Source organism: Pholcus phalangioides, unplaced genomic scaffold (genome assembly GCF_987345545.1).
Source record: "Pholcus phalangioides strain wild (caught in Gottingen) unplaced genomic scaffold, Ppha-v1.0 ptg000021l_1, whole genome shotgun sequence".
In the NCBI taxonomy this organism is placed as follows: domain Eukaryota; kingdom Metazoa; phylum Arthropoda; class Arachnida; order Araneae; family Pholcidae; genus Pholcus; species Pholcus phalangioides.
The window spans coordinates 10,509,342-10,530,431 of NW_028301614.1; the positions used below are offsets into that span (position 1 = coordinate 10,509,342).

Genomic DNA, 21,090 nt, shown 5'->3' on the forward strand with positions numbered 1-21,090 from the left:
TAAAAAAACTATCCCGACATATGGGCCCCTAACTATCATACCATTCACAGAAACTGAATGAAATTTTGGCATAAGGTATTTTGAGGTATGCGCTCAAGAATGATATGGAAAACAACAGTGTCACTCTAACAGTTACGGTTACAGTGAGAAAATTTCGAAAATATCAAATGGCAACACCAAGTTTTTTGTATTGGAATGTGATCTCCATTGTGAAAAACCCTAAATAGCGTTCGAACGACAACTGTAGCATGAAAATCACCGGCGGTAGATAGGCTAAAAGTGAGGACAACCAATAAGGACAGAGAAGAAGCATAAAATAAAGCATTTTATTGTGTTTCCACAAATTTTCCACATGACCTTGTGGAGGACTAATCAGGCTGGGATCTCAGCCGAAGAAACGGTGTGACGAATGAAACGAACATTAATGCTCTGGTGCACGGCAAAGTCCTTTTTACTTTTTCCTTGCCTAGCTCCGGGGATTTTCGTGCTACAGGTGCCATTCCAACGCTATTTAGTGTTTTTCAGTATGGAGATCGCATTCCAATACAAAAAACTTGGTGTTGCCATTTGATATTTTCGAAATTTTCTCACCGTAACTGTTAGAGTGACACTGTTGTTTTCCATATCATTCTTGAGCGCATACCTCAAAATACCTTATGCCAAAATTTCATTCAGTTTCTGTGAATGGTATGATAGTTAGGGGCCCATATGTCGGGATAGTTTTTTTATAATCACCCCGTATATATCGTGAGCTGGACTATGCACTATGCAAATGAAGCCGGGTCCGGACCCGCCGCGCTGAACCATTGAAAAACCTGCATGCAATGACTATAGGTGAAATGGGCGACTTCGCACGAAGCGCGTGTCGTCACTGGAGACTTTCTGTTATACAAGGTGTTGGTACAGCGGTGGTCTTAGACGTGGATTTACAGATTGCCTTCTGCGCATAGACCAAACAGATCGGCTTCGAGCTTGTCTTCCCTGGAACTCTCACATGCGTATACGAATTCATCATTACAATAAAGAACGATGCAATTTTATAAAAATAAGTGAAACACCACAAAAAACTGAAAGACCGGATTTTTTTTAAACCGATTTCCGTAGTATTTGAGTATTTTGATATATCTCCCGTAGCTTTTTCCGTAGTTCATTGCGGCCATCCGTAGAAACTACGGACAATCTGTAGCAGTTGGCAACTCTGGAGTAGCCATTTCAGATGGACAATAAGTATGGACATTATGACATAGTGCCAACAGCCCCCATGAAAAATTGCACATGCATATATGCCCCTAGACATACAATAGTTAAGATCTACCACTAACACTTAACCATAAATTGCACCTGGTAAACATTCCTCTGGGGAATTTCTAATGGATTTGTATATGCCGGAATGCGTCTTGTGAGTGTATGTGTGGTCCGAATGTATTTATGTTGTCAGAGTTATGCATGTCACACATGGGGGGGGGGGGGGGGGGGCTCCCACTAAAAAAATGAGAAAGAGTAGGACGGGGGAGGGTACCCCCCTTGGACGACACAATCATAGCATAATAAAAAAAACACTAAAAATTTTTTTGAAATTTTTTTAAATTATTTTTTTTATAGCAATATTTCAGTATCCTGTAAGATTGACTTGAGCCAAAGCAAAATGATATAGAAATGACTTTGTAACAAAATTTTTTTTTTCACATCCAAAATAGGGTAACAACCACAGATAATCCTTTTTTGTCTCTCCTCACAATATATATTACATTCTTTTTTTTTTTTTTTTTTGGAGTCTTCCACAGTCTGTCAACTCTCTTCGACAATGCACACAGCAAATTATGAAGACGTATAAGTTTTTTGAGAATGCACACTTAATGTGCTACTACTTTACCACACACCAACTCGTCATTATAAATCAATTTTCTTACTAAATGAGTTGGGTTGAAAATGAAGACACCACATATCATGGCAGCATCATGTATTGGAGACACTGTTAAGTTGTTATAAGTGAAATTTCTGCATGATTTCTTCCATATTTATCAAACTTACCGAGGCCATTTGAGAAGCATGTATTATCATGGTGATAAATGCAATGAAATTTATCAGACTTAGCAAGATAATTGGTAATTACGCATAATTACAGATTTATCACACTTACCCTAACATATATATATCATGTTGAGGGTCTGCCAGCTCTAAACGGGGAGATTTTTTCAAATATGAGACCACTACACATTAGTCAGGGTCTACTAAATTGAAATATAACTAAAAATATAATGTGATGAGTTAAAAGACAACAAAAACATCTGTCAGCATTTATCAAATTATGGCGTCTTCAACTACAGTGGTAATGATAGTTTTATACTGACAGATAATTATTCTTAAATGCAGATAGAAACTTTCCATTCACGTACCCAACAATATAGGAATGAATTATATCAAAGTGTGTTTGGTTATAAAATACTCAAAATAAGTGGGTAAAGGGAATGGTACCCAATTTAACTCTTTCAGACTCTGGTGCCACAAATGTATGGGAGAATTTTTTCTTTTGACCTCAGGGAGCTAAGCCCTGACTTAAAGGATTGTGTAACTTTTTTTTGAGTTAGAAATATGGTGAACATGAACTCTGGAGTCTTTCATCAGAGGGCAGCACTTAAAGCTGAACTTTCAAGGATTTTTTAGGATGGCTTCCAGGAGTAAGTGCCTTTGGGAAAAGGGTGGTTTATTAAATAGAATTTAGCAATAAAATTCTGTAAAAAATTGTACATGAAGATGAATGCACCCTGCATCATCTTGGCTGAAAAAATAAAGATTTGATGACATTTATGTTTTTGATGCATTTTTGGGTATCAAAAAGGCAAAACACCTTGAAAATTCTAAAAAATGAATGCTTGGGTCTGAAAGGAATATACAGCAGGGCTAGACAAATTTCAAACACCAGGTCACTATGACAACAACAAAAATAGCATAGGTGCCTTAAATTTTAGATGAGGTAGTGATTTCTAACATGATTGAAACATTTAAAAAGAAATATGATAAACATATTAGAGTAAATCGAAAAGCTATCCAAACTTAGATAAGGCAACCATAAATATTTTGTATGGCATTGTATTATATTCTACATAGTCCTGTTTTTACGATTGCATTTTTAATTGGGTTGTTGTATTTCAGAAATACATGACATCCATATTTGTTATGGACACCTTTCTTTCAGCCACCTTGTAACGCATTTTGCCTGTTGTGGCTTTGTATTTACAAAAACGGACTCGTGAATAGAATATTGACTTATTTCAAACAGGTTCACATGAAAGATACAGTTTATTTAATTCGAAGCCAATGTAATTGATAAACATTGCAAATAGTACTCTGGAATAACAATTTCTTGTGTAGATCTTATCTCCATTATAATATTTAAAGGATAGCGTTCAGTATACTTATAGTCCTTACACCCATCCATATATATAAACAAACCTGCCTGCCAACCTTCAGAAAATGAAAATCCTGTAACTTCCTTACAATAATAATCCTGTAACTTCCTTACAATAATAATCCTGCAATTTACTTAAAAACCAGGCAAAGGTACAAATACAACGCCACAACAGGCAAAATGCCCAACGAGATGGCTGAGAAAAAGGCGCCCATAACAAATATGGATGTCATGTATTTCAAAAAAACAGCAACCCAATTGAAAATGCAATTAAAAAAACTAGAAACGCCAGTGGAAGTGATAAACTTAGGGAAATCCATCAAACTTACCAAAATGCTCGGTGATTATGCATAATGGACCGGTTATTATGCATAACAACCAAATGTGTCACATTTACCATAACACGTATGTCTAAAAAAATTTGCTATTTTCTTTAAGGTGTTGAACATGTTTATAAGGTACAAGCATCTGACCAATACCACGTTAAAGTTAGGAGTTTGCATCCCTTCGACATGTTCAAAAGCCGATTTACAGGATATACTAAACACTGGTAAAATAATCATTCAATAAAATAAATGATGATGAAAAATAATGGAAATTGATTGAGGTGATCATTATCCTTCATATATGCTTTGGTATGTTTCAGAGGGACTCAATCCCTGGGAAAACTTGATGTTGTATATTGTGAAGATGGAAAGCGCGATGACATGACTACGGAGCAGTATGTAATATTGTAAGTGATTATTAATTTTTTCTGATGAATTGAATACAATTTCATTAATTTAGTGATTTTATGGAAACTTCGGGGGGGGGGGGGCATATTTCTTTTATATGAACATGAATTTCATTCTTGTTGTTTTCTGAACAACAATAGAAATTCTGCTTTGGCGAATCGAAAAGAATTCATACTTTGCATGTCAAATTTTTTTAATAATACGAATAAACGCCATAATACGAACCAACTTAAGAATTGATACATAAAATGACCATATAACCCACATTTTACAGGAGGTTCCAACATGTTTCATTATATCATTTACTCTTTAACTATTCTGAAGTAAGGGTCTTCAACCCGTTGACCACAGATGGCATTTTAGTGGGCTGCCAAGACACAAAATTACTGAAAAATTAAATCAGCATTCCACTATCTGAAACTATGATAGTAATTCTTATGGTGCTGCCAAAAATAATTATCATTCTGGCTAATAATTACATAAATGGCTCTTAAAGACTCCATTCATTGGATGTTTGTCAATTAAATTCTAATGACGTCATATCCTAAACACCTGTCATTTTGGCGACATTCCCTGTATTGTATGAAAAATTGGTATACCTAGAGAAATATCAAATTTTTGACCAGAATTCTTTCCGACTAGTTTCCACTTTGAAGCAATAAAAGAGTTCCAGAAAATTTAATTACAGAAAAGCAATAACAGAAAATTTTCTGAATTATGCATCAGAAATTTTTTTATCAATAGCGGTTGAGGGGAAAAACCTTGGATAAATTTGTTAAGGAACTTACTGTTCCAAGATAAAAGTTTTTTTTTAATATCAAACTGATAGTCCTGGGTATTATTGGACAAAAGTCTGAGTAAGCGAGCTCTGTATTTGTCAAATTAATGAAAAATTACCTAATAATTAATGTTAATTAATTATTGATAATTAAAATTTACAATAAAGTCTGGTTCGCAGGCTGCAGTCCTGTCAGCCCCTCGCAAGGCCATGATCATGATCCCAGGACTATGATGTCAACATTCATTATAACGATCATTATGAATTATTACGAAAGGTTCTAAATTTTCTTCTCATTTCTGCCATGCTATTTTTATCCAATATAAATATAACAGGTAAATTTACTCTATAATATAAAATCACAAACTCAAAAAATGCCAGTTTCTATGCAACGGATATCGGTTACGATTTTGGGTCTTTTCATTTAACTCTTGAATAAATCGGTAACCATTTGACCCATCAGGACCAAGTTATAGGTATGTACCAGGAGGCATGGCTCCCTAGGCTGGGATAGTTGACGGGCCCCCAAACCAGCTTTTTCACGGACTCCTCTGTGGTTAATTTATAGTGTGAATCAAAAAAATATTAATCATATACATACATCACCAGTGCTCCCAACACACAGGGTTGGGGCATTGCATATATAACTTTCATGAGGAGGTAAAAATGTTTCGTTTCCAGGGGCCGTTGATGGATCTCATTGTTTTCTTGCTGATTTAACATTGAGAAATTTACAATAGGGGAAGCCCAAGATATAACCAGAGGCTCCATAAAAATCTGCGAATTGGGTCCTGGGGTGACCCTGGATTTTATTTGTTGGTAAAATGAATACAGTTGTTAAAATGAAAAAAAAAAACAATACACGAAAAATTTTCGTGGCACTTGTGGGAGGGAAGGATGTCCGACAAGCTTCCAAGTTGGGAGCCCCACGTGGAAATTGACAGGTTTTATTCTGGGGGTCCTGGATGAATCTCACTGGTTTTTTTTTGGTTTTTTTTGTTTAACATTGTAGAATTTGCAACAACAGAATCCAGTCTGGGTCCTCACTAAACATCTGTGTATTGGGTGCCTGCTACTGGATGTGGGGCCCTGGATTTTATTCATTGCAAAATTAATGAAAATTAACATTTTTCGTGGCCCTCATAGGAATGGAGATGTCTGACAAGGCTCCAGGTAGGACCCCCCATGGAAAAGTTAACAAGTTTCGTTTTGGGGTCCCTGGATGAATCTCACTGACTTTTCGTTGCTTAATATTGTAAAATTTGAACATCAGTAGCCCAAGATAAAACCAGTCTTGGGCCCCCCACTAAAAGTATGCCAATTGGGTCCCGGGTGATTGTTGGGGGCCCTGGATTTTATTCATTGGTAAAATGAATACAAATGAAAATTTTTCGTGGCCCTCACAAAGGGGATGTCCAACAAGCTTCCAGGTCGAGGGGCCCCCATGTGGAAGTTGACAGATTGTTTCATTTTGGGAGCCCTGGGTGAATCTTTTTTATTTTTTTTACCATAAAATTTGCAACAGTAGAAGCCCGAAGTAAATCCAGTATGGGGGACAATAAAATTCTGCAAATTGGGTCCCGGGTCCTTGATTTTATTTGTTGTCCCCCTTGTTTGGGGGCCCTAGAATTTATTTATAGGTAAAATTAATACATGTGAAAATTTTTCGTTAAAATTTGTCAGTAAGCTGGTTCTTTCACATGTCACTTTTCATAGTACTCTGATAAAGTGGGACAAAATAAACAAGATATATTGTGAAGAGAAAAGGGGGTTGGCCTCCAAAGGCGGTGAGGCAGAGAGCTCTTCCCCCCCCCCCCCCCCCAGTATCATATAATCCATTAGAATGTCCAATTTCAGCTCCCATTTTTTTTTTTTATAATCCAAATTTTTTTTTGTCCATCGAGTGTAGTGTTTGACTTTAACCTTTGATGCTTAGAGAAAAAAAGATAAAGGTGTTCTCCCTTCTGAGCCTCAAAGCAAAACGTTTTGCAACGATTGCAATGAGCCCTTAGCTGACTGAAAATTTTCAACAGTAAAAAAAATCCCCATATACAGTAGTATTTCCTCATTCAATTTTTCTTAAAACTGTTCTGTAACGTACGTTAATTGCAGATTTCGGCATATTCTGCTTTGGGGCATCTACAGAAAACCCTGTGGTTAAGTAGTGCCTTCTGTTTTATTTTCTGACTAGTGGCTCATTCCCACATGGTCGATTTCTCTTTATTTCTCAATGGGAGATATACAGGCAAGTGAATTTATGTTCCCATTCTGAAAATTATTCATTCGACATTTCTGTCTTAAATAAATGGAGGAGGCATATCTTAAGATCTCAAATCAGAAGTTGACCAGAAATTAATGTGGAAAGCCGAAATAACTGAATCACCGAATATTGCAAAGAGTACTTTGTTCACCATAATTAAAAACCGTGATTCAAAAGAGAAGCTAAATTTTATGAAGCACAATATAATGTACGTTTTCCGTGAAATGAAAGGGGTCGTAATAACGAGAGCCGACTGTACTACTCAACCCTACATGTATCTCGTACATATTTCCATGCTACAGTTGCGCTAGTTTCGTGTTTTTGCCAGTGCCGCCATCTGCTTCACATATTTTGAAGTGAAGATGGTAAATGTTTGAATTTTTGTGTCATGTAAGTTCTGTGTTGGAGTTCGGTCAGTTCTCTGCAGAAAGACTTTTTCAAATGAGAGCCCGCTTGAATTAACATCTCGAAGCTGGGAAACCATAGAAAATAAACTTCAGTGGACCACCACTGTTCCGTGAACAGGGTTCGAACCTGAATCCTCACGATGCCCACACAAATGCACAGTGGTTGATCCTAGAGCCACTACTTCTATTACTTAAGCATACATGCACCTTGTACACATTACGATGCGGAATTTCTAACAAATCAGGACATGATGGAATGCGTGTTCTGAGTGTATGTGTGCCCCTATCATATCCATGTAGTCAAGCATGTCCCCGCTTCCCCACATTCTGCAGCAGGGTCCTAGGACTGTGATCTATGGTGGGTGTCCAGGTAAGATTTTCACAGGTCTCTTGCAGTGAATTTATACTATGAAAAAAAAAATGTGAGAATTGTCTCAGGCCTCCAAGCAGGAGCCCTGCCAGTCCCACCCTTGTGAGGGCCATAGGTCAGAGTTGTGCTTGTTTCACATTTTTGCTGGTGCTTGCTGTCTACCTCCCATATACAAAGTCCGGTGCTTCGTATCACTGGTAACGGTAACCTTCCATATCTTGAATGCTCTGAGAGTATGCATGGCCTGTAACGTATTTATGTTGTTAGAGTTATAGGCCTACTTGTTTTATGTCTCTGTTGCAGCCATCAGGCTATCTTCTATTTTTTTGAAATTAAAGTGGTAAATGCTTAAATTTTTATGTTACATAAGTATCATGTTGTTGGCAGGACCATCTTAAGAGTATCATGGGCCCCCAGGCCAGGTGATTCATCTGATGCCCTATTTTCAAAAAATTCAATTACTTCTTGTTTCTCTCTCTCTCTGAGGCTCCCCTCTTCTCTTGAGGCTTCGGGGCCGTGCCTGAGTAGACCCATGCGTTAAGGCAGCACTGGTTGTTGGTCGACCTGCTCTCTGTTGACTATCAAATCATTTTTTTTTGTTTTTGTAGACTTTCAGATATTCTCATTTGAAAAAGTCTCTCAAATGAGAGGCCAGCGCGCATTCACGCCTCAGTTTTGGATACCCTAATTATCACAAGATATGTAAAGTTTGTCAAATGGGCCCGAATGGAAGATAGTGAGCCATCAGTACAGGCAAGGTCCGACCCTGGATCGTCATGATGAGAGTCCAGCACAATGACCAAGGACTGAAAGGGTAGGGACCATATGGAATGCACGAGCCCATCCTGGCACGGCCCAGGAACCTCCCAAAAAATGTGATCTGGTTGAAATTTTTGAGAATTTCCCAGGTAGGGCTTTAGAAAAATTCGACCCAGGGGCTCGTGATGCTTGTAAGATGGCCCTGCATATGGAACAAGGTTGAGAGCCACTGTTCTTTAATATTAAGCAACTTCAGTAAACATTTACATCAGTAAAGAAGGGCAAGAACAGTCGAACTGTTTATGCTCAAAACAGGAATTATACACAATTTAAGCACAAAAACGGGAAAATAAAAATAAATCACAAGCACGTGTAGAACGAACACGCATCTAATTCGAACTACGCACGAATGAGAATTCATCGATCTTGATTATAACATGCCAAGATTTTGAATACCGAATGAAATCTTTAAAGATCATACATTTTAACAAAATGAAATTTAAAAAAAAAAAATCAATAGAGGAAAAGCAATACTGAATTTAATGCAAAGAAAATGCCCACGGAACCTTATTTACATACTAAAAGAACGGATCATATAAAGCTGATTCAATAAATAACATCCTAAATACGTAGAGATTGTATTGTTAGACACTGATCTCAGTGAAACACATTAATGCATTTTAAAAAATATGTAAATATAATTTACGTGTAAATTAAATAAATCATTAACGTTTACACTCACATTATGCGACCTTGAAAACGCAAATTACCAATTGATAGCGCGGCACTCACCGTGGGAACCACTAAAATATATTCGTTCCTCTAGTTACAGTTCGTGAGATAGAGGAGGCCTCTTGAGTAATTTAAGGACTTGTTTCTACTAAATGATGTTATTTTGTAAATTTTATTATTTTTTTTTTTTAATTTTATATCATAATTGATAGAAATCATTAAAATATTTGAATTTTTTTAAATATTGTTTTTTAATGTTGATAGGGGAGGGGAGAAAAGAGTGATTACAGTTTTATTTCCTCCTGCTGCTGACATCTTGAACTTTACATCAGTTTCACTTTTTTTTTTTTTTGCTATATTCGATTAGATTGTGATGGCTCTAGTTTCCCCCCAGTGATTGTTTTTATGTTATTGGGAAATTTTTTTTCCTTATTATTAATTGAATGAGGAATTGTATTTTGTATTTTTTGTTTCAAATTAATATTGTTGATCCGAGTTTAGATGAATTACATTGTCCTTTACCAAGATTCAGCTAAAATCTCTTGTCAATCTTATCTCTTGTGTATGTTTCGCGATAGTATTTTCGAGTGATGGCGAATCATTCCGCTGCTGACTAATGGTATAACATTGACTGTATTTTACTGATTTGTCTAAAATTTTAGCTCTTGTTGAAAGTAAAATACGAAGTTATGTACGAAATCATACCGGAGTAGTGACTTTCTTTTGTATACGAAACAATTTCAACCCCCACCCCCTCGTATATTAATAAGCAGATTGTATAGGCAGTGAATCAATGTTTTGGTTTCATTTGTGTTGATTGTTGTTCATTATTATTACTTACAGTTGTTGCGATGAAAAAAAAAGTATTTTTTTTTTATTCTCAAGAAATTGTTATTTGTCAAGTTTGAAGTTGGGTTTTTAGATGTATTGACTTAGAGTTATTGGAAATATTGAATGTACGGTGATACCTTGGCTCATGAATTTTTCAGCTAATGAAGATTTTCATGATTTTTGGCCTCTGCTTACAAATACAGATTTGGCTAGTGAACATTTGATTTGATATAGATTCACTCGCTAACGTAAAACTGCCACATTGTAGGCTGAATTTTGTCTCCAATTATCATCAGAATCATTGTCACTCAAGCCTGATTAGCTCCTGTTCACCTCAGAATCTTTTTCCAGATGTGTACCTTCATTTTGATTGGTGCTATCAAAATATATATATTTGGAATGATTGGCACATTTTTAAAGGCTTTTGGGTGTGCCTGAGAGGATGATGTCAACATACCACTGTTTTTGCTTAGTTTGAAACTTGGTGACAAAAAGCTATACCGTATATTAGAAATCAACCAGAAAAATGCATTGAAAAAAAGGAGTCTATGTTTTCAGAGGAAGCATTCTTTCAGTGCAAGACTTAGCATCAAACTGAACAGTCTGGGCACATTCAAGAGATTTTTTTTCTACTTGAATGTATCAGACTCAGAAATGAGCAGACCAAATAATAAATGGCTGGGGACACCTAAAAACTTGATTGGGTTGTGTCAACGTCAGTATACTTGAAGCCTATAATGGTTGTGTACATAGTGTAAGTGTATAATACAATGATCTCTCTCAACAGTACCTTAACTTTTAATGAATTCCGATGTATCTAGTTTTGAAGCGGTTCATTTTAGCCTTTGATCAATTTTTGGCTTTTTATACCATGTTCCTTTAGTGTTCTATAAGCTTTTGTCTTCATATTTTAAGCCGAATCTAGAATGAATTGATTTTCCATGGAAACATATAGAAAATCATGTTTTGGCTTACAAAGATTTCGGCTAACAAACATGATTCCAAAGTTAAATATCTTCATTAGCCAAGGGATGACTGTACAATGTTGATGAAGAAGATGATTTGTCCAGCCTTGCTATAGGCTAATATGGTTTCTTTGTGGTGACATTTTGTTTTGGCATTAAAATAATTATTTTCGATAAATCACCAAACGTAAAAGACAAACAATGGTGGAATAGAATAGGGCTGGACAAATCCCAGGTTGTCAAGGTCATTAAAAAATTGGTGTTCGCACCTAAAATTTTCTTTGTGCAGACTGAGAGCAGCCCGAAACATCTGGAATTTGTAGTAGCATAGCTACCAACATGAAAGAATGTCACTATGCCCTGAAAAAATCAAAAGAAATATTATTTTGGATCTTTTTTGTCCAGTCCTGGAATAAAATAGAAGATTCAAAACAATATGAAAACATAGAATGAAACCATTCTCTTGACTGGATAAGTGTTCATGTCAAGTGACAAGTCTTCATGTCTCTCTCATATACTCTAAGTCCACTGAAGCAGAATATTTTGCATTGCTCTGTGACATGTCCTCGGCTGACTGGAAATGTTCTGCAGTAAAAATTCTGATAATAGTGGTTTTTTTTTATATATTTTTTAAAAATTCCTCTAAATCGTTCTGCAGTAGAAGATTTCGGTATATTCTGCTTCAAAGCTCCAAGTATACAAGAAACTTTCACTGGGAAGTGCGAGCTCAAGTATTATGTTTACATTTCTAAATTTAAAGAACTATTTGCCCAGTATTTTAGTAGAGATTCGAAAAAAAAATGGCTAAACTTCATTGTGAACACTGACTTATGGCTATATAGTTTATGTAAGCATCAAAGAAATTAATTGTTTTTTCCCTCGCTCTGCAATGTGTTATACAACTGCCACAATAGGCAAATTGCTCAGCAAGGTGGTGGTGTAATTGTTGATTTATGATCAGAATTGAATGTATCATGTGTGGAAAAAAAAATTAAGTCGCGTAATATGTTAATGTAAAATTTGACACAAATTCTCACACTTAGGAATTTCTTCGTTACGTGTGCTGTGCTCCAATGGGAACATCTGCAGTGAAAGGCGACTTTACAGTGTTACAAGCAAACAACACCAGGTGGTCAAATATGTCTTGCGAATTTTGCAATCTGAAATTCAATATCTTCAGGCATAAGGTAATTATTGTTTCGATCTGTTATACTGAATTTTAAAACTGATGATTTCTTTCATATTTGGGGAGATATGATTGGTGTTCAAAATTGTCGACAGTATGGATAGGATGGAACATGATTTATTAATTCGTTATCAATCGACTGCTTTTATAAGGGGACACCAATATCATTTGGTAAGGGACAATTCTAGGTTATGATGTCGCAGGGAATTTTTCTCTAATAGCTTACCCCTGGAGTTGACACATTTAAAAAGAAATACAATAAAAATGTTGGAGTAAATCTCAAGAAGCTATCCATACTTAGAATAAGACAACCATAAATGCATTTTATGGGCATTGTATAATATTTTCTCATGTATATATATATATATATATATATTGTTTATAATTTTTGTGATTGCATTTTTAATTGGATTGCTGTATATTAGAAATATGACGTCCATACTTGTTATGGGCATCTTTTTCTCAGACACCTCGTTGGGCATTTTGCCTGTTATGGCCTTGCATTTGGATATTCATTTTAGAAACCTGTTTCATTTTTGATTTTGGCTTAAAAATTGCCAAGAAAAAAAATCTCTTTGGATTTAAGAGAAAAAAATAATTAAGTTCCTGACTGAAAGCAGAAAAAATAAGCACACTCATGTTAGTAAAATCACAACTCTAAAAGAATTGTGCAAAGGAAAAGATTTGAACATTAAGAAAATGAAAAGCACGGTATGACACAAAAATTATGAAAATGACTGAACTTGTCCTATTCAGCACAAGCGTCATGAGCAAACTACTATTCTATCATGAAAATAAGAGGCTGTTGAGGAGCCAAACAGGTTGCTTGTGATGTTAACTTAAGAGTCACTAATGTCCATATCAAAAGGGAAAAGGGGAGGGGGCTGTATAAACCAGTGGTTCTCAACCTTGGGAACCCCATTATTTCATTTTTGTGAGTGGATGTTTCAGCCATACACACAGCTAATGTGAAATTAATTTGTAATAGTGAACATGGCTCAGTTTGACTGATGTCAGGGCCCGGTGGTTTAGAAACACTGGTATAAACGATCTTCAGAATTTGAACTATGACCAATGATGTGGATAATGATTTTCATACCATGAACTTGCTTCTGAAGGGTACAAACGCTATGATTGTGATGTGTAAAACCTGTTAATTGACATAAATAAAATGGAAGGAGGGAGGATTTTTCGTTGTACCATAGAATGTGATATGTGATGGTTAAAGCCCAGAAGTTCAGGCAAAATGCCATAAATGCCCTTTTTTTCCCTATTTTCAAGCTTTTCTGTAAAAATATATATTTTTTAAACTTTTTCTGCCATAAATGCCTATTTTATCATAGTTTTAACCCATTAATGCCTTTCTTTGTACACATATAGCAAAAGACATAAAATTTGCTAGGAAAATAGTAAAAAAATTCTTATGGGCAAATTTTAATTTTTATGTTAAAAATTATAAACGTCCCTAAAAAGGGACAGTAGGTATTAAAAGTACATGTTTTTTCCGTGTGTCAAAAATTGTTTTAATAAAACAAAATAATTTTCTACACAAAAGCATACAATAAAAATAATCAAAAAACGATTAAGATATAAATAAGTACAAGTTAATAACTTTTTACAGAAATTAGTGTTAGAAATGTATTTAAATCCTGTTCAGATAATATATTGAAAGCACTTATCGTGTAAACCAATCATGCATTTGTTACATTTTCTGTAAACCTTTTTATTACAGTAAGCACATCTTACTTGTGTCTTATTGTTGACAACTATGTAATGTGTCTAATGATGTGCTTTCCGTCATATATCTCTCAAATTCAGAAACTCTTGGTTTAAGAGCCTTTTGAGCTGGTCGTCCAATTTCGCATGATTTTACCTCCAAGTATTGCATAATTTGTTCAAAATGATTCCTACACATTGCAGAGCTACTCAAATGTTCTGTACATCAGTTGAATATGACCAGTAAAGTCGCCACTGCAGTATAAACTGCCATAACCACTGGTTAGTAGCATTGCAAAAAATAGATGCGACTTTTCATTGGTAACAGAGTAATTTGTATTACCCTCTTAATGGGCATGCAAAATACTCTGTTCTTCATTTGATACAAATTCTTCAAATATATACACAGGAGACCAATGGGTTTCCGAATACTTTGCATATTGGACCTCCCATGAAAGATTTGTTTTCTTTTCTCTCGGTAAATTTTTAAAACTCAATTGTCATTCAGATTTTTTTTTCCAGGTCATTTTTCTATGTCTTATAGATGGCTCCTTGAATGATTGTTCACTACCACTTGGAAAAAAACCCTTGGTACATTATCTGTCTTGGTTCACTTTTCTGACTAAGTGTAGCAGCAGCCTGTAGTTGTTTCTCGGAAAAAAGGTCTTCAATTACTTGATCTTTGGCACTTCTGTCTTCATAAGTAATATCTTTCTCATTTGAGGGGAAAAAAATACAAACATCCGCATCCTTGTGAATCCCTCATCAGATAAATCATCTATCAATGCTAGTACCTCTTCAACATTCAGACTGTTATAAAATGAACTAACCTAAATTAATATGGATTTTTTTGTAACTAAATTTTTTTATCTTCGACTTGACTAACAAAAATGACTTTTTTAATGCAAAAGAATAAAATTTTTGAAAATGACAAAAATTGCAAATTGAAGTAATTAAAATATAACTTGAAAAGATAAAATTTACACTCGATAAAAAAAAACCCCTTAAGAATACAACAAGAAGCATATATTTAACTTACCAATAATGAAATAAATGTAATTATTTATTGAAGTTATAAATGCTTATTGCCATCATTTAACAAAGTTATCTTTCCTCTATGAAAGCAAAAAAAAAGTATCTTGATGGGCAATAAAAAGTGCACTGTTCTAAATATTTATCATGTGAATCCAGTTATGGTAATGTAAATAAGATTCCATACATAAAAACCGAATGAAAAACAGAATTACTTCTCATGAACATATATGGAGGCCATTCGTGCCTAGCGTCCCTTTTTAGACACATTTTACAAATGCAAAAAATTCTGTCTTAATATGTTAATATATCTACTAAATATAAAAAAACATGTAAACTAAAAAAGTGTATGAACTGTATTATATATCAGATTTGGAAAATTTCAAAAACATATAACGTAATATCTAGCCTCTTAACGCAATTTTGATCACACTTTTTCTGGAAGAATGCTAATGTTCAAAGGTGTTTTCTCAAAGTATTATTAAGGGGTCATTCAAGTATTACGTCAGCATCGAGGGGGGAGAGATTTGGGATTTGCTGACTTTTAATGACGGGGGGGGGGGGATTTGAAGGTTGCTTATGCCATCAACCACCCCTTTTTGAAGATATGAAATATTCTAAGCTGCTGACGGGGGAGGGGGGTCAGTGTTTTTCTGACTTTTGCTGACAAGAGGGAGAGGGTGGTCAAAAAATGGCTGAAAATCTGCTTACATAATATTTGAATGGCCCCTAAGTTTATGCTGCTGTCTAGTGCCGATTAAGTAATATAAAGGCTAAAAATATTTCTGTGCAATTTTTGAATCAAAATAATAATTTGTGTAAAATGAATAGCATATTTTCATAAAAAGGGACAGGCATTAATTTAATGGGTCAAGTTTATTGGTGTATTTCTGAGACCATAATATGCGAAACTTGGATATTTTGAGCATGGAGAACAAAAGAAATATTTTTTTAAAATTTTCCAACTCTCAGTTTTAATTTTCATCAGAAAGTTCCCTGTCCCCCAGCTCCATTTAAACATAAGTGATCTGAAAGATAGGGAACATGGCGTTGCCATGAGTAAACTTTGCTTTGACCGGATATTATTAGCATGGCCCCCACATCCTGCAGCAAGGCTCCTAGGCTGAGATCTTTGGTGGGGCCCTCTTGTCAGAAGTTTTACGGCCCCAAAGTAATGAATTTGTTGCATGAAAAGAAAAAAATGGCAAGAATCGTCCCTGGCTCTCAGGCTGGAGCTCTGTCAGTCCTACCCTTGTGAGAGCCATGGGTGTTAGACATGGTGTTTCAGATGAACGCAGCCCATGTTAGAAAAACGGAGGAAAATTAGACATTTTTTTCTTCTCCACATGTTTCACAATTTATGTCTCGCTCAGGCATTGTATAGCTGACCGATGACTGTCCCAAGAGGTCATCAGTTGACGTTATAACTCACCAGCAGGTGGGGTAGAGAAGACAGTGCTCTGGGAGCTCATGTTTTTATATTGTTTTTCACACCATAAATGCACATATTTCCTTCCTTCCATAAATTATAAATGCTTTTTTTTAGTGCCTATTTTAGGTATTTATAGTGCTTTTTTGCCTGTCTATTTCGGCCATTTTTTGTGCCTAAACTTCTGCGCTCTAGTGATGGTACTATGGTCTGAAGGGGCATCTTATTATTATAAGGCAGTGATAAGCCATTCAGCTTTTTGGGTAATAACACTGCATCAGATCACTCTTACAGTTCTAGTTCCATGATTTGATGGTGCATACTATGTAGGGGGCTGCAGGCAAGCACAGTGCCATCTTAACGCATAGGCCCACCCAGGCACGGCACAGGGCCTCAAGAGAAGAGGGGCGTCACAAAAATGAGACCCGGTTGAAATTTACAAAGTAAGGCTTCAGAAAAACCACTTGGCACTAGGGTCCCATGATGTTCTTAAGATGGCCCTGGGCAAGCATCACAATTTTCTCACTGATACATGCAATGAGTTCAATTCGTAAAATGTGTTACACATGTTCTAACTTGGACTATCACTGCTGCAGATGTATTAGGTCATTTCAAGGAGAGCATCAAACAATGCGTGTCTTGTTGTGAGTAGGTAATTGCATGTTATTCACAAGATTGTCATGTTTGAATTCTCTTGTCAATTGTGAATTGCAAGTGCTCTCAACTATAACTGAGAAGAAGTTGCTGTAGTTATATCTTTTAAGTTTGAAATCTCTAGCACTATATTTTAACTGAATAGTTGTAGTACCTGTGCACCTCTTTGCCACTTTAGATATTGCGGAATTTCACACAACAATCCATTATCACAATGCTACCAGAAATGACAACCGTTTTTAGACAGCACAGACACTACTTCTTGATCCTCAGATGTGCTAATTTCCGAGTGTGTCTGAAATATGGTCTATTGGCAGGTGGTCTAACATTCGTACAGATACCGTACCAATAAACTGCAGATAGAAGCAGGTTGACAAGTTATTTCTTTTTCTTTCATGATTGAAGTTATACTGACCTGAAACTTCTAATAACGTGTACTGCATTACATCATTACTTCATTTTTGATTCAATTGAAGTCACCACTTTTTAATGACTAAATCTCTGTAAAAAAAGCCATAGCTCATAAGGTTATATTACATGGTTAAGTCTTATGACATTTAACCATACAATTTATGTATGTGTCTTGTTATAATTTATTTTCCCATTCACAGTTTCCAAGTTTCTGGATTTAGACTGGCAATGTCAGATTTTGCAACATTTACAGAAAAGGATTATGAACTTTTATTGCCTGTTTTCAGGTATTGCTGTCCTTATAAAAAGAAACTAAAAAAAAGAAATGTTGAGTTAGTTGTTTTTCCTCTGTGAGTGGTTCCTGTTCTTTAAGAAGGCAACCCTCTCTTTTTTTACACCATTGCACTACCTGGACCATGGCCCACTCAATTCAATATCGTACATGAACAATGGTCAAAATTGTGAAAATTATGTTACAACCTGTTCTCACTTTTAAAGAGGTTTTTTTTTTTCATATTTGTTTGATCCTAGAGCGGCTGGAATGGATAATTTCATCACCCTATTTTCTTCCACATTTAATTGCAAAATTTATGGAAATTTTCGCCGCCTGGCAGTCCAGTGCTTAAGGAGCTAGCTTCTGACTGCAGATCTGGGTTCGAATCCCGGATCGGGCATGGATGTCTACTAACACTAACAAATTCCCTGGATAGATCCTAATTATCTCTTGGGAATGCGTGCTGATCACGTTATTTATTTAAATTGGAATCTATATACCAGAAAATATATACAAAGTGATTCACAATTCATGGGACAAATTTTAAGAGGTGATATAATACTCCTAAACAAGCATTTTTAGTCATAGAGTGTGTTGTTGAATCAATGGCAAAGGTGTTGTGTTTTTAGAGAGCGCACAACAGCCCTTCACTAAAAGTTTCAAATATTATATTTTTCTGAGACGGATTTAAATTTCTCATCACTTCCATCTGTTACATCGCAATCAGCTACATCAACTACTTCATTATCATCAGGGTTCCTCTCACCAGAAATTTTGATGATTTCCCTTTCATATTTTTGGGGGGGGGGAAATTTATCCTAACTCCTGAAAAATTGGCTGGAACTTAAATTTTCTTTCAAGTTGTAAAAATCTTCTTGGGAACATGTTATGGTTTCTTGTTGATGTGCTTCTATTTCACATACACATTGATAGTTTATTTTTGTATTGTTAAATGTATTTGAAAGTGTTTGTTGTCAGTGTTTTCTTTCCTAACAATGCTTTTTGAAAATTAAAAATTTGATTTTTTTTTTTCTTGAATTCATACACTAAATTTGAAAATGAACATTAGCATAGGACTGCTTGTTTCCCACTTCTTCATATGAACTGGTTTTAATAATTCCTAATGTTATGGATTCAGAGTCACAAGAGATTGTTTGTTGCAATGATGCTAATCAAATTGATTCATTACAGAAAACTTGTCGCGAATGTGGGCATAACTTCTGCATGTCATGCATAAGAAAGATGAAAGGATGTGAGAAACCTCTGCAGTGTCATCGGTGTATAGTCTTGAGAGCAGTGCCGCTCAATCGTGAAGCTGTGATGGGACTAAGAGTCAGAGACTTGCGTTGGTTCCTGGATTCCAACAAGATTCCCATTGATGGATGCAAGGAGAAGAGTGAATTGGTGGACTTAGTGATACATCATGCTACGTTGCGCAATGCTGCATCAGCGTATCCCCAGAACTATGAGAAGCACACAATCAGGCCAGAGGCAGAAGCACCTATTGTTGAAGACATTTTACCGAATGTACCTTCACATGAAGCCACTAGAACTGGTTTGTTCACTCGTCAGAGCTTTTCAGAACAAACAAGTCCACCTGTAATTGATGTAACTGCTGAAGTACAGGTAAGATTCACCTGCCCTATCAGATAGTGGAGTTAATTGTATTTTTTTTCACATATTTATAATGCAGATTCTACATGTGAAAACTTGTTTTCTCTGCCCTTTACACATCATGCATCAAAATTATGGAAGTATCTTATTTTTAATTATAAATGAATAAATTTATTTTTACAGTAAAACCCTCCTTTCACGAACACTCGCGGGACAAAACAATTTGTCCGTAGAAGAGGGGTAATTGTATTTGAGTGGGTTTTAGTTGAAACTGTAAAATAACAGTATTAACAAAAACTGAAATGGTTCATTACTTAAAAATGAAAAAAATTCTGATAATATAAGATGTGTTTAAAGTCATGAAAGTACATAATTATTGCAATGATATGCAATTAAAATAACAAAAGAAAAATGTTATACAAAGAAGTTTAACACTAACAAATTTCCTGGACAGATTATATTTATCTCTTGGGAATATGTGAAGATCACATTCAAAAAAGTTTGCATATACTGGATTTATATCTTTTTAAAAAACTGATTAATGGATGTTTGGTGGGCTTTCCTGATTATTCCAATTCCAAAATATATTTTAAGTGAGATTAAATCCAATGTCTTTGAAAAGTGTTAATTTGTTGGGAAATGGAAAATGTATTTGATCCTTCCAGTACTTTAGTAAATGTTATTGTACCATCTTGCAGTGCTTCAAAAACCGAATCGTTTTTGACACTGCTTTCTTGCTCCTCGCATTCTACTTCTTTCATGTCATCTTATCCTTCAGATGACTCTGACATTGCTATATATTGCCAAAGTTGAGGGCTTCTAATGTGTGTTTTTCCTTACCCCAGACCCTCCACACATCCCCCAAAGGGTTTACGGAAAACCCATCAACAACAATTCATTGCTAGGAAAATTTGTTGTCGGAAAATCCACAGACAAAGTTCAATGCGAGGGAGTGAGCGATTGAGTGAGTGAATGAGCTACTGAAGTCAATGAGTGACCTAGTAAGTAAGTGATCCTAAAGATATGGCAGAAAGTTTTAATAATGACTTTATTAGAAAAAATTTAGATGATACGGAAGAAATTAAAAATTGCTGTTGCGCAATACAAGAGAGTATATTCAACAATTCCATTAACTATGTTTTACTCAGAAGCTTCTAACGAAACATTAAAAGAAATAATAACAGAATTAAAATATAATAAAGTAAGTGGATAAGCGATAAACTAACCCCCTTAAAATGCTTGAAATCATCTCCTGTTATCACTTTGATATTATAAAAAAACATCGCTGGTTATCAGTAACCAATGGATTTTTTTATGATGAACTAGCAGTTACCAGCGACTTCACTGATGTGGACTCGGCAATCTCAAATTTACTCAGCGAAGATCCCCCCCCCCCCCATGCCACTTGAACACCCCATGAGTGATGAACTTTCAGAAATCCTGTCTTATTAAGTGGGTATCTATATACTGTATATAAAATAACATGTCCTGAACTGATTTATCATCGCCAAGCCAAGACTGATGAAGCT

At 35.5% G+C, this 21,090-nt stretch overlaps 2 protein-coding genes across 4 annotated transcripts in view; one reads left to right on the top strand and one right to left on the bottom strand.

Moving 5' to 3' along the window:
* LOC149070596 (potassium channel subfamily K member 2-like) overlaps window positions 1–9,674 on the bottom strand; it is a 56,576-nt gene extending 46,902 nt beyond the window's left edge. Inside the window, exon 1 of one of the 2 annotated variants that reach the window (XM_089248987.1) lies at window positions 9,460–9,674. The gene's annotated coding sequence lies outside the window, so the exon portion shown is untranslated. The remainder of the gene's footprint in view (window positions 1–9,459) is intronic. The other variant, XM_089248986.1, reaches the window with a different exon arrangement.
* An 84-nt stretch (window positions 9,675–9,758) lies between these two features.
* LOC149070597 (E3 ubiquitin-protein ligase RNF34-like) overlaps window positions 9,759–21,090 on the top strand; it is a 34,033-nt gene continuing 22,701 nt past the window's right edge. Inside the window, exons 1-3 of one of the 2 annotated variants that reach the window (XM_089248989.1) lie at window positions 9,759–10,068; window positions 12,289–12,432; window positions 19,139–19,573. In XM_089248989.1, coding sequence (XP_089105115.1) covers window positions 10,066–10,068; window positions 12,289–12,432; window positions 19,139–19,573 — 582 coding nt within the window. In that variant the 5' untranslated portion in view covers window positions 9,759–10,065. Of the gene's footprint in view, window positions 12,093–12,288; window positions 12,433–19,138; window positions 19,574–21,090 lie in introns of both variants that reach the window. The other variant, XM_089248990.1, reaches the window with a different exon arrangement.